The sequence below is a fragment of the Aphelocoma coerulescens genome, chromosome 8, assembly GCF_041296385.1.
Source record: "Aphelocoma coerulescens isolate FSJ_1873_10779 chromosome 8, UR_Acoe_1.0, whole genome shotgun sequence".
In the NCBI taxonomy this organism is placed as follows: domain Eukaryota; kingdom Metazoa; phylum Chordata; class Aves; order Passeriformes; family Corvidae; genus Aphelocoma; species Aphelocoma coerulescens.
In genome coordinates, this window is record NC_091022.1 from 1040709 (window position 1) to 1054431 (window position 13723).

Sequence of the window (13723 nt, forward strand, 5' to 3'; positions counted from 1 at the left end):
GCACTGGGAGAGCAGATGGCCCCGGCCCCGGTTCTGGAAAACAACCATTTTCCTTAATGATTCCTAACAAGGATAAAAGGGCAGAGAGAATCGGGGACAGGCACAGGGGGCCCACACCCACGGAAGTCCTGGTCCCCAGGGATGCTGCCGTGTGTCTCCCTGCTCCGGACCACAGGCACGGTCAGCACCGAACTGCAGCTCCACAGCTCGTGCCAACTTTTTTCCATCAGCTTCCTGGCCCCCACATGCCTCCTCTCCCTCCCCTGCTTGAGGAGAAAGCATGAGCCATCCCAGCCCTGGGGATGTAGCAGCTGTATGGGGGGGCAGCTGGCCAGAGGTGCATCATCCCGAAGGAAAAGGCAGGAGAAAACATACCATAATAATTAAAAATATTGAAAGGATTTTTAAACCAAGTGCTCTTCCCGGGATTGGGGGGAGGTGGGAGCAGGGACAGCAGGAATGGGGGGTGGTAGTCCAGCATGCCCACGTGGCAGGGACCAGCCGACACAGCAGGGCAGGCGTCGGCAAAAATAATTTATTCCACTAAGACAAGCAGAGAACGAACAACGGCGTGGGGAGGGGGCGAGGAAAGGTGGGGAGGCCCCGGGCCACATCTCAAAGAGGGGGATACAAAACGCATCTGGACCCATGACTGCTGCCCCCACCCATCAGTGTCCGCTTTTTGGGGCTAAACCTTCACCCTCCTGGCCCCGCTAGTGGTTGGACCCCAATGGGCTGCTCTCCAGCACAGGACTGGCCTTCCCAGTTTGAAACCAGCCCAGTGCCAGGGAGCTTGAGGCCAGCTGGGTGCCAATGCACAAACCACCGTTCGCGTCCCAGCTCCCACACGCCCAAAAACATGGCACTATGACCTGAGAGTGGGATGCTCTGACACCTCCTTCCCCCCAAAAAGAGCCCTCTACCCCCTACCCTGGGCGAGGCAACTGCCTTGAGCAGGGCAGCTCCCGAAGGGGATGTGCCAGACCCCTCCCCGCTGTGGGACAAAACGCTGTCCCAGGGGTGTCCTGACTCAGCAGCCCGCCCACCCGGGGAAAAGCCCCGGGCCCCCGACCCCTGTCAGGCCATGGGGAAGCCGGGGCGGCCTTTCCGGGCGCGGGTGCGCAGGCGGAAGAAGGTGTACATGCCCAGGAGGCACATGGAGGAGAGCAGGTAGAGGGCCACGCAGAGGCTGATGTCCAGGCGGGAGAAGCCCAAGCCGAGCACCCGCAGCCAGGGGCTCCTCCGCAGGCCCTCCCCAGCATCCTCCTCCTCCTCCCGGAGCAGGACGCCGGGGGCGCGCCGCCGCTCCCTGCCCGCCGCGGCACCGCGGGCCAGGGCGATGGTGTCCCGCTTGCTGATGCGCCGGCGCCGGCCCGCGGCCGCTCGCAGCGCCTGGCTCTTGAAGTGCTGCTCGCTGAAGGAATCCAGGTCCACGATGTCCTCGCCCCCCTCCCGCAGCTTGGGGTTCAGCCGCACGATGCTGGGGCGCCGCGGCTCGGGGGAGCCCGGGCGCGCCGGGACTCTCGCCTCTGCCTCCGTCTCCTTTTCCTCCTCGTCTGCTCTCCCCCTCTCCTCTCGCGGGCCCTCCGTGCCCAGCCTGGCGCCGGTCCCCTCCCTGGCCGCGGGGATGGGGTCGGCCTCGGCATAGTCCATGTAGATGTTGGCCGGGGAGAAGTGTGCCTTGAGGAACGTGACCACGGCCGGCTGCTCCCAGGCATGGACCCCCCGCTCCTCCTTGTGGCACTGGGGACACAGGTCCGGCGGAGGCCACTGCAGCTTGGGGAACATGGGGTCCTCGGTGTCACCTCCTGCAGGGACCGGAGCCAGCAAGGGGGTTAGAGGGGACGTGTGATAGTCCCTCCCCCGGTATGAACACCCCGGAGAATCCAGCAGCTGGGGATGGGGCCGTTTGGAGGAGCCACCTCGGGAGGAAGGGTCCTCCGCGGGCAAACGGCAGCTTTGGGAAGCTCCCTGTAAGGAGCATGTAAGATCCAACTGCATCTCCAGGGCAGTCTGACGCTGCGTGACCAGCTGCTGTCCCCTGGGATGGGGGACAATGACAGCAGGAATGTCCCCGCTGCTGCACCCTGCAGCCATTTCCCAGATCCCTCCAGGAGGAGGGACGTTCCTCCACCTCACCTCCCCTTTTCCCTCAGGAAGCCACTCCGACTGCCCTGGTGGCAGCCCCCCTTACCCGCCAGGCGAGCGTTGACCTTGTTGTGGTGGGACCAGAGCCAGAGGACGGCCTCCTCCCTGCTGGCCACCTTGTCCATGGAGTCGGCCGCCATGGCCTCGAAGTGCTCGGCGCACTCCTGGCAGCCGAAGAAGTGCCGGACGTAGCAGCGCATGGTGCTCAGCACCTCCAGGGGCAACTCTGCGGGAGGCAGAGCACGGGGGTGAGGCTGGACCCCAGTGCCACTGCCACAGTCCCACAGCTGAGGTAGCAACCCCACACCCCAACTCTCTGTCTCTTGTCCCCCATGGAAACTGCCCCAGGATGAGATGAAGAAGGGGAGAAACAAACCTTTGTCTACATGCAGCATCCCTATCCATGCCAGAGCCCACCTGGGCACTCCCTCCCTGAGCCCCTGATGCCCCCAGGGACACCAATACCTTTGTCAGGACCGTTCTGGGCAGCCTGGACAGTCAGCAGGTGGAAGATGGTCCAGAGCCCACAGGGGTAGCCACGGAAGTGGCGTTCACTGCCCTGGCAGCCCACCCAGGTCACGTTGGTGGGGAGCACGGAGGGGTGGGAGGCCTGGTGGACAGATGGACATGGCGTGATGGGGCTGGCAGGCAATGCCAGCTGGGGGGCAAGGGGCAGGGGTAAGGAGAGCAGGGGCTGGGGGTGCCCGTGGGCATCTTACGTCTCTGTTATTCTTCATGGCCTCCTTCAAAATGGTGCGAGGCAGCTCGGGCTCTGTCCAGTTCCTCAGCCAGGCATCCAGGGTCTGCAGGTAGGTCTGCACACAGGGGCGCCCCGGGAAGTACTGCAGAGGGGGAAGAGGGCTGAGAAAAAACAGACTCCATCCTGGGAGCAGCAGGGCAGCCCACAGGCACCCCTGGCTCACCAGGACAGGCACTGGGCAGCACCAGCATCCTCTGTGCTGGAGGGCAGCGAGGTCCTGGCGAGGTTTTGGTGCCTATCTCCCAGGGGCTGGGAGCTGCAGCTTGTCCCCCCCCCGGGTGGCAAGTCCCCTGTGTGCATGTTCAGGCTCCAAACCCCAGCCCCAACTGAGGGAGGCAAAAAGCCACTCTGTCCATAAGTCTGGCAAAGCCGATTAGCAGCTGCACTTTAAAAACCACTCCTGGGAGACGAGCAGCCTGGCAGCCCGTGCCACCACCAGACAGACGGACAGAGGGATCGACCTGTGGGCAGGAGGACACACCAGCACACAGAAGTGATGGAGAAGAGAAAGGAAGGAGGAGTTTGCTAAGTCTGAGCGGTTCTTCCTCCCAGGCCCATGGGGAATCACATGAGAAGAGCCAAAGTTGCAGGGGAATGATCTGTGACCTGACAGTTCCGCTGCAAACACAGTGTCCCCGACTCCATGGACAGGAGGCTTTGCTGTGTGATCCCCTGCCCCCAGGAACCACTTATTTCCACGTTTCCCCCCTCTCCTTTCCTTTAATACCTCTTGGGAATGCAAGAGTTAAGGCTGGGACCTGCTGGCTGAGCTCCCCCAGGCTGAGCCCTGGGCTGGCAATCCTGGGGACGCTGCTCCGTCCTGTGGATGAGGAGGGCAATGGCAGCGCGGGCTCAGCATCCTCGGGAAAGCAACGGCACCCACCACCCACTGCTCCAGCTCATCGAGGGGAAGGTTTGCGGGGAGAATTGAAAGTGGATCAAATAAAACCAGTGCTGCTCCCCACCCCAGCACACCTGTACCCACGGGCAGGGAGCTGCTGCCATGGGGGTTTATTTCCCTGTCTCTGTAGTTCACATTCAAGGGAGAAAGAGTGAGGGCAATGGTTGGGGGCAAGCAGAGGAGCCACATGAGGCACGTGTTTGGAGCTGTTTCTTGGGACAGAGCAGATGGGGGTGGGAGCAAGGGGTGTCTTGCACATCAGTGAGGTCCAAACTGAGTGTGAGATCCTGGCTGACAAAGGAAGGAGCAAAGAAGGAGGGCACAGCCCCAGTCTGCCAAGCAGCCTGGGCTGTGACAGGGATTGGGATGGAGACAGGGCTCCTGCAGGCCCGGTGGAGGAAACAGCCAGAGGCAGCAGGACTCCATCGCAGCAGGAAATTAAACTGCCCTGCTTGTGCTGGCTCGAGGCTCTCACTCACTTCAGCTCTGCCAGGCCCAACATAGAATGAAAAAGGAGACCTTAATTAGGCTTGTCTGGAGCCTGACTCAGAGTGGGAGTTCCTTTCCTGGACTATTATCAAAGGAGCCCGCAGAGATTGGCTCCCTGAGCCGAGCATCCAGATCAGAGCAACAAACCCCTGTGGCCATCTCTGACACCCCAGCAGGTGACAGCCCCTCTTCTGAAAAGACCTCCTGCCTCAGCACCTCCCGCAAGTGCCGATCCCACTGCCACCAAAGCTGGCAGCACGCATCTTGTTTGAAGCACTCCAGCACCACCTCATAGCTCCCACTGGGACTTTGGGCTGAGTGTGGAGATCTGCAGGGATGGGGACAGCCTGACAGCAGCCGTGGCGTACACTGAGCACCGGGGCACAGGGCCCACACCTGGGACTGCCACGCTTCACTACCCACGAGCACTGGGACACGGTGGCCCGCACTGTGTTTGCATTGCATAAACAGACAAGGAGGCACAGGCAGCTCCTCTCCCGACACGCAGAGCTCCTCACCTTCACCAGCGTGGCCACGTAGCACTTGAAGGCGGCCAGCTGGGCTCCGGCCAGCGCGGAGGCACGGGCAGCCTCCACCCGCAGTGAGTAGTGCAGCGCGGACTCCAGGTCGGCCATGTACAGCTTGGAGCTGGGGAGGGCAGCGCAACACGAGGCTCCATCAGCGCCTTCATCCCCACCAGGGGTTTTCCCAGGGAAGGAATGTCCCAGCCCTTCACCCCCCATGGCACCCCCAGCCCCGGTGTCCCCAGCAGGGTGAGGGCTCTGACCGGTCGGCTCGCAGCGGCTGGGACACGTGGTCGGTGTCGTTGGCGGTGCTGGCCGTGCTGTTCAGCTTGTAGGAGCCGCGGGTGATGCCCGCCAGCGTGCGCAGGTAGTAGGTGTAGAAGGAGCGTGCCTCTATGTGCCTGCCGGGAAGGAGAAGCCCTGAGTCCCTCTTCCCCCCCAAACCCGACCCCAAGGAAGGAAGCAAAAGAGAAGAAGGCTCAGCCGAGTGGGTAATTCGGGCCTGGGCAGGGAGGGCATGGGGGTCCATACTCTCCACCTGCCCCGGCAGTGGGTATCCTTACATGCACCCTGGAACAGGACTGAGCCCCAGGTAGCCATGTCATGCCACCCCCAGGCAGGTGTGGCAATGGGATGGCTCAGTCACAAGGATTTTCCCTTCTGCCAGCTCCAGCCAGGGCTGGCAGTGCAGTTCAGTGCCCACCAGCCTTCCCCTACCCAGCCATGTCTCCTTCCTGATGCGCCTTCCCACAATTACAGAGGAGCACAGAGAGATGGCACAAGGCTGGCACCCCACCAGCATGGCCGGAGCCACCCTGCCGTGTCCCACACTCACACGGGCAGGCGGGAGAAGGAGCCGTTGCGGAGCAGCAGGTATCCCGAGGGGAAGGTGGTGACGCCGAACTTCTCCACGAGCTCCTCCTCGGTGCTCAGCACCCTCCTCACCGCAATGTTCTCGTACTGCAGCATGTCCAGGGCCACCTGCAAGCCCTGGGGTCAGATTTGGGGGGCAGAGGGATTCCCCAGCCCCACCAGGGATGCAGCAGAGCTGTTCAGTGCCCTGTGCAACATTTGGCACTGGCTAAGCTGTGTGCAAGCCGGGCAGGGAGGCTGCCTGGAGAGAGCTGCCCTGCCAAAGGCACCTGGGAATTATCAGGCACCAAGGGACACAGGCTCCAAGAGAAATGGGGGATAAATGTAGCTGTACCCACCTCTCTGCCCACAAAGGAGTTGCTCTTCTCGAAGATGAGTGCCAAGTACTGGTCCTTGTTCCTCTGGAAGAAGGTACGGACCTCCTCCGCGCTGCAAGAGAGAGCAGGACGGCAGCAGGTGCCTCGGCATCAGCAGGATGCTCCGCCCTCCCACGCACAGGGAGCTCGACCCTCGCCCGCTGGGATCTGGCAGGGACTGCTGGGGCAGGCTCAGCCCCACCGAGCAGGCAATGCCTCCTGCTGCAGCTTCCAGCCTCCCTTTCTGCTCTGGTTCGCAGGCTTTGAGAAAACCCACGGGGCTTGGCCAAGGAGGTAGAAAACAAAGCACAGGCAGGGCAGGGCAGGAGGAAGCTGCACGCTCGCCCAGGGGAAAAAACAGCAATGAACTTGAACCAGGGCTGGGGTTTTTTTGGCTAAGACAAAGAGGCACGAGAATACCTGAGGCATGTGCCTGGCTCGACCATTGCTTTGGGAAATCCAAAGGCTCCTTCTCAGGACAATGCAGCAACTGTTTGCATCCAGTAAGGACAACTCAGATACCAACAAAATTGTACACTATCAAAAAAACCCTTTTTCAGGACAGGAGAAAGCTTCTAACGCAGCCTCACTCAGCATGGCATGACACTGCCATGTCCCAAAGAATTTGGGGCCCAGGAATTGCTTGCTCTAAGTGAAGCTGATGAGCAGGTTCATTAGGAGATGCAACAATATGGCCCCATCTCATCCGGGCCATGGAAATGGCTCTGCCCTGGCCAGGTCATCTGTGTCTCCCTGGAACATGTGTGATGCAGCAGCTGCTGCTTGCTCATTTTGGGTTCAGGATTTCCCCAGATACCTGCTCCCCATGGGACAGAGGCCATCCTGGCCTCCTGCCGCCCCTACCTTGCTGGCTCCAGCGGAGGACAGGCAGTTGGCCAGGCGTCTTGGCTCTGCTCGAGGTTGGTGATGATGGCATGCCGCAGATCCTCAACGGTGGCACTGGGATCTGCAGGGGGACACGACACCAAGGGGTCGGTCCTGGGGAAGCCGATCCCAGAGGCTGAGCCAAGGGAAGCTGCCTGGAGCTGCCACCCCAGAACTCCCAGATATTCGAGTGTGTGGGAGGTGTGGGCAGCAGGGCCGTTCACACCCAGGGTAAAAAACCCCATGGCTCTGAATACTCACTGGTAATCCTTATCCCATCCTCTGGCTTCTTGCTAAAAGCTCTGAAGAACTGAAAGGGAAAAACACACAAGGGGAAACTGGAGTGAGTGTTTGGAGCGGGACATGAGGCAGTGCAACCCAGCAGGCTGAGGCTCCCTGTAGATCAGCTCTGCCGCAGTTTCCCCACAACACTGCAGCATGCCAGCTGACAGAGGAAGCTCCCAGCTGTGGCCCCATCTTTCGGGGCACCCCCAGAGGGGAGGGATGCAGGCACGGGCTGGGAGCCACGTCCGGCCAAGGGCTGAGCACTGGCAGGCAGTGGAGCAGGTGTCTCCAGGGAGGCAGCTGGAACCTTCCCAGTCCTGCAAACCAATCTCCCTGCCCCAGAGCTCTGACAAAGCAGAAAATAGGGGGTTTTCCCACTCCCGGCCTCCCGAAGTGGCTCCAGTAGCCAGGGTAGAGCCAGAGCAGCTACACCAGGTTGCACAAGCCAGGTGTTTGCTTTGCAGGCTGGGCTGGGAGCTGGGGCTGTTTGCAAAAGGTGCTTGGCAGGGACAGGATGTGAAGCAAGTGACTTCTTGGCACGGCCACATCAGCACACCTCCCGGCCCCGGGAGATGTTTCCATCGGTGTCTCAGGGCAGTGCTTGATGAGACCCCAGGGTAGGGCTGGGGCCAAGCCAACCTGCCTGGAAAACCCCAAATCTGACCCCACCTGGAGCTGGGCCTGTAAACTGGGACTGAGGGCATGTCTGGTAAAACCCTTATCCCTACCCATTCCATCTCAAGGCAATCCTGGTTTTAACTGCTGCCTGTAGCACCTGGAGCGCTTTTGCTTCACTGCTCGTGCTGGAGCAAGGCTCTGTTTGCAGCGGGAGGTTCTGCAGAGAGGTGTGTTGACACAGCTAAAGGGCTGGGCACAGGCCCAGCAGGAGGGATGGCTCCTTGCCAGCCACCGCAGGAGGCTCCCAGGAGATGCAACCTCCCGCAGCATCCCTGTGCCCTCCTCCAAAACCTGTGCCTGCAACCTCCTTCTGCCCTCAAACAGCCTTTCCCAACCCAGGATTCAGATTCTCCCTCATCCTAGCAGAGATCCAGCCTCCGTGTTTCGCCACAAAGCAGCATTTTGGTTTCCCCTCCTCCTGGTTGCTCCATCACCCAGCAGTTGCACTGGGTGCAGCCAGGACACAGCACTGTTTTGGGTGAAACAGCTCCGGCCTGCAAAGCCCCAAGGGGAGTATTTTGGTGCAATAGCCCTGTCAGTCCAATTGAGCAAGAGAGGGACAGGCCAAAAAGCAAAGCACAGTGAAACCCAGCAAGCAGCTGGCACACGCAGTCTCACCTTCATGGTGGGGAAGCCGGTTATCCCGAAATCAGAGCACACTTGCTGGTTGTCCTCGTCGGCACAGTCAATGGCCGCCAGGATCACTGCAGGCCTCCACTCTGCGGGGACAGAGGGTGAGGTCAGCACAGCTCAGCACCCCCACAGCCCCAAAAACCGCCCTCCTCCCCACAGCTGCCTGCAGCGGAGACAGGAGGGATCTCCTGCTGTGCCAGTGGCAGAGACCCTCCTGTCCCAAACTGCTGCTTGCCCCTCGCAGGGCAGTGACCGATGGTTTCCAAGCCTGAACACCCGGGGCTGTGGTCCATCCTGGTGTGTGGTGCCCTACTTTCCGGGCGGCAGGAGCACAGGGAAAGCCGTGCGAGGCGGGAGCCGGCTTTGCACGCCCTGCCCTGCCAGCGCCAGAGCACAGGCAGCTCTGCCCGATGCCGCCTGCCTGGCTGGTTCTGCCTGTCCAGCCTCTGCCCCAGCTCCCGGGAAGAGGACACCAGGAGAAGAGGAGGGATGGTTAACCGCAGCTCGGGGAGAGCAAGGAACACGGGCTCTGGCTTGTCTCACCCCAGACCAAGGACACAGCTGATAACTAAGAGGGAACAACCCAAAACCAGCAGCCAGCCCAGGGCACTGCAGCAGAGCCTGCCCAGGTTGTGAGCACCCACTCCCCATTTGTGACTCCCCACCATCTCCCTAGTGAAGAGCAGCGGGTCCCTGGGATAAAACAGATGAACAAAAGAGGGCATGGAGGCATTTTAAACAGCAGGCTCTGAAAACCAGCAGGAAAATGGAGAACAAAGCTCTGAAATGGCTTCTTTTTAGCGTAAAGGACACAAGCTGGAGAATGCCCAGCCTGTCCTTAGAGTGGGACAGGGAGGGACACAGCGCTGGCACGCAGATGGAGCCTGTGCTGCCCCAGGTGTGAGCATGCTGGAGGCAGGGACACACCACCCCGTGTCTCAGGAGACGGGACAGGTGAGCTGCTTCCCACCGCCCTGGCACTCGTGGCACACAAGGGCTGGTGACAAGCCCTGCTGCAGGGAGGAGGCACGTTCCTGGACTCATCGGCACGTGGTGCCCGCGGCTCACCCTGGCATCCTCCCTGTCCAGCCCACTCCTACGAGAATCCAGCCGTGGGAATGGCAGCGAGGATGCTGCGCAGCACGGGGGCGGCTTCCCCGCCCTGCCTCCACGGGCACACCATCGGCGCTCCGGCCTCCGGAGCGGGGAGCCCTCTTTGGAGAGGGGCCAGGAGAGCCGGCATTCCCCCGCGGGGCCCGGGCACACGCACCCCATTCCTCACATCCTGCCCGTCGGGGAGCTCTGACGGCATCCCCAGGGAGGGACGGCATCCCCTCGGAGGGACGGACGGGATGCCCGCCCGCCCGGCCCCCTGACTCACCCGGCACCGCCGCGCTGTATCAATTAGTGCAATAACAGGGAGAAGCACCCCGGGATGCCGGGGGAGGCAGGATGAGTCCCGGCACGAGGACGAGGGGCCCAGCAGCGGGGTGTGCGGGTCCCCAGGCACGGCTGGCACCAGCCAGGCCAGGCATCAAGGTCAAAGCCGAGAACAAACCAGCTGGGATCAGCGCCCAGCAACCTGCCGTCCCCATCCCTGCCAGGCACCGGGAGGAGCGGGGCTGCGGGGAGGTCTGGGGAGTAGCGGGACCCCCCATGCCTGAGGCAGGCTCCACCTGAGCTTCTCCCTACCAAAACGGGTCCAGGGATGCTGCTAAGCCAGGCCTGGATATCGGGGGGAGGGGGGGGAAACCTGGACACCGGCAGGGAGCTGGGCCTTCTCAGCAGCCTGACGATCCAGGAGGCTGGAGCTGGGCCGCCGGGGGGTTTGGGGGAGCTGACGGAGGGTAGGGCAGAGGGGACAGAGGGATGGTGGTGGGAAGGGCACAGAGAGGATGCAGGGATGCTGACGGGGACGAGGATGCAGGGAGGATTCAAGAGTGCGGACAGAGAGGAGAAGGACGACGGGGCAAGGACGCAGGAGGGATGCCAGGATGCTCCTGGAGGGGAAGCGGGGCTTCCCCTGCGCAGGGGCACAGGGAAGAGAATTTAGGGGTGCTGACGGGTGAACAGACAGAGATGCAGGGGGCATTTAAGGGTGTACGGGCAGAGACACGGGGATTAAACGGGGTGCTGATGGAAGAGGACAGAGACACGGATAAGGGGTGGGGGCTAACAAGGTCAAGGGCACAGGGAGGGATGGGGCCGCCGATGGGGCGGGCAGGCGGGGATGGGGAGAAGCGGGGACAGCGGGGCCGGGGACTCACCGCGGATGTCGTGGGCCAGGGCCCGCCATGTGGGCGCGAAGTGGATGCAGTGCCCGCACCAGGAGGCGAAGAACTCGACGGCCCAGGCGCTGGTGGAGCCCAGCAGCCGCCCCTCCGCCCCCGGCCCCAGCAGCTCCAGGGGGTCAGCGGCCGAGTAGAGGCGGCCGGGCCGCGCCGCGGGCACCCGGAGCAGCAGGAGGAGCAGCAGGAGCGGCGGGAGAGCCGCCGGGCCCCCGCGGCCCCCGGCGCGGAGCCGCCGCCACATCGCCCGCCAGGCCGCCCGCGCCGCCGCCGCCGCCTTTAGCGCCCGGAGCCGCCGCAGCACCGCCCCCGGGGCGGGGCCGGGGCGGGGACAGCGCGGGGAAACCCCCGCCCCGGGAGGGGCACAAACACCCCACAGCCCCCCACAGCCCCCCACAGCCCCCCGGGGACAGCCCCCGAGAGCCTCCGGCCCCTCTCGGCGCCCCCCTATCACGGGGAGGGGGCCCAGTACTCCCCTCCCCGCCCTTTGCTGCAATGTTGCCCTTCCGTGAGGGGACAAATGGCATAAAATGATACAGTTCTGATAAAGTGGGGACTGCCCAGGGAGGCGGTGGAGTCACCGTCCCTGGACGTGTTTAAGGCAAGTGTGGATGTGGCACTGAGTGCCGTGGCCTGGTTGACAAGGGGTTGTTGGGTCACAGGCCGGACTTGACGATCGCAGCGGTCTTTTCCAACCTAAATGAACCTGTGATTCTGCAATGGTGAAGGCAGCTGATTCAGCCCCAAAACGCATGTTGCCACCATCATGGGCACCCTGAGGGCAGCGCCCTGGTCAGATGCCCTGACATCAGCCAGCGTCACTGTGCACCACCTGGACATCCTGTGGAATGGGGACCCTGGAGACATCCCTGCCCTCTCCCCAACCCTGCCAGGGATGCCCAGCAAGGATATCCAGTGACACACACAAAATCCAGCTCTACATCTAAAAGAAGCAGCCTTCCATCCCCAGTGGCCCCTTCAATGGAATGTCTTCAAACTGAGACTTAGATTAGATATTAGAAAAAAAAATATCTTCCCTGTGAGGGTGGTGAGGCCCTGGCACAGGCTGACCAGAGAAGTTGTGGATGCCCCATCCCTGGAAATGTTCAGGGCCAGCCTGGATGGGACTTGGAGCAACCTGGTCTCGGGGAAGGGTTGGCAGGATGATGGAACCAGAGGTCCTTTAAGGTCCTTTCCAACCCCGACCATTCCAGGATTCTGTGATTCCACCCTCGCGGCCAGGCCCAGCCGTGCCTTTGCTCACGCACACACCCGCGTCACCGGCTCCCAGACGGAAGGTGCCCGTTGCTCAGTGCCCCGGGGCAGAGCCAGGCACTGCCAGGGTGGACACAGCCCCAAAATCCAGCCCTCTGCTCCCTCCCCAGCCCCTGAGGCCAGGGAACCTCTGGCACTGGGGGTGCCCCATGGCTGCTGAGGGCTTGGTGCTTGCTCTGTCCCCAGGAAGGCCATTATCCATGCTGGGCCCCACCTAGGCATTTCAGGCGGACTCACCATGCTAGAAAAACAAGCCTGCCAGAGCCCAGGCTCGACAGAGCAGCGGAGGGCAGGGGCTCCCCACGGGGCACAGCTCTGGGAAACGACGGGGCTCCCTGACACAGCCTGGCCTGGGGGGACACAGCATGCTGGACACAACCCATGGGATCGCTCCCACCCACCTTCTGTGGGTCCAGGCTGATGGGAGTGGGGCAGAAGATGGTCTGCTCCAGCCCTGCCAGCTGTAATTAAATCCTTAAGGGATTATCACACCTCGTTGTCTAACCAGGAGGGAGAGAGACACAGCCCAGCCTGTGCAGGGCTGCTCTGAAAGTTGGTCCCTCACTACTGACAGAGATCTTGCCAGGACTTGTCCTCATCCAGCTGGTGACTGAAACACAAAAATTCCCGTGTGCAGGGACATCACCACCGTTACCTCACCTTGGGCTAAAGCCTTATTTTAAGGGCTCATCAGCCCTTAAACCCATCAGAATCAGATTAGGTTATCAAGGCAAAGGAGAGGTGCTCAGCGCCAGGGTAATTGCCAGCATCCTCCCCATCCAGCTCACCCCTTCCTCCCAGGCAGCCCAAATTCCTTGAATCCTTTTTTAGATGCAAAAGCAGCATCTAGCACCAAGGCGGAGGGGCAGGAGCCCACACCCCGGGGCTCCGGCTCCTTTGGAGGTGAGCCATGCCATTGCTCATCCCCTGAGCCCTGGGGTGGGGATGCTCCTGCTTCCTGCTGCCCCGGGAACAGCCGGGGTGCTGCCGACGACCCTACTGCCCAGCTGGCACGTCCCATCCCCAAGGCTCCCCAGCTAATAGCCTCCTTCAGCAGCAGGGCGTGGAGTTTTCCAGGCACAGACTTGTCCCAAAATCCTTTCTTTTCCTTTGAATGCTGCTGCAAAGCAAGAGATGAGGCTTTTCTTCTACCTCAGACTGGGAAGAGACATATTTTCATTGCAGAACACCCTGAGACAGGGCATGGGAAGACAAAGGTGGAGCAGAGGCTTTGAAACAACCCTTTTTAAGTTGGATTTGAAAGCGACTAAGATTAATTAATAGCAATCAAGAAGCAGTAGAAGTCTGGGGAGGTTTTAGAAATGCCCTCCCAGTGCTTTCTGCCTTTTTGTCCTCTCTGGCTGCTATGGAACCTGCAGGCAGCAAAACCGGGGAACAGGTGCTGGGTGACTCTGGATGCCGGGCTGCTGAGCCCCAGCCAGCCCTAAAGCTCAGCTTTAGGCTCCCACGGCACATTTAGGGACCTGCTTGGTTTTCACAGCAAAGCCTTTAGCGCCCACCTGGGCATCATTACCTTTGGGGAGAGCTGTGCTTCACACTCCGTAGCACGGCCATGGGCTTAGGATGACCGCAGAGATTCCTGTGCTGCACAGTCTCTGTGGCTTTAG

At 61.6% G+C, this 13723-nt stretch overlaps 1 protein-coding gene across 1 annotated transcript; it reads right to left on the reverse strand.

Annotated features, from left to right (window-relative positions):
• Nucleotides 1–521: 521 nt before the first annotated feature.
• On the reverse strand, nucleotides 522–11089 carry QSOX1 (quiescin sulfhydryl oxidase 1). Its single transcript, XM_069022914.1, has 12 exons — nucleotides 10800–11089; nucleotides 8518–8618; nucleotides 7198–7246; nucleotides 6916–7018; nucleotides 6034–6124; nucleotides 5658–5803; nucleotides 5086–5223; nucleotides 4817–4946; nucleotides 2868–2990; nucleotides 2614–2758; nucleotides 2195–2374; nucleotides 522–1808 (listed from the first exon to the last, which is right to left on the reverse strand). Exons 1-12 carry the CDS (start codon nucleotides 11062–11064, stop codon nucleotides 1078–1080), a joined length of 2202 nt encoding a protein of 733 aa, XP_068879015.1. The 5' UTR covers nucleotides 11065–11089; the 3' UTR covers nucleotides 522–1077.
• Between the last annotated feature and the right edge of the window lie 2634 nt (nucleotides 11090–13723).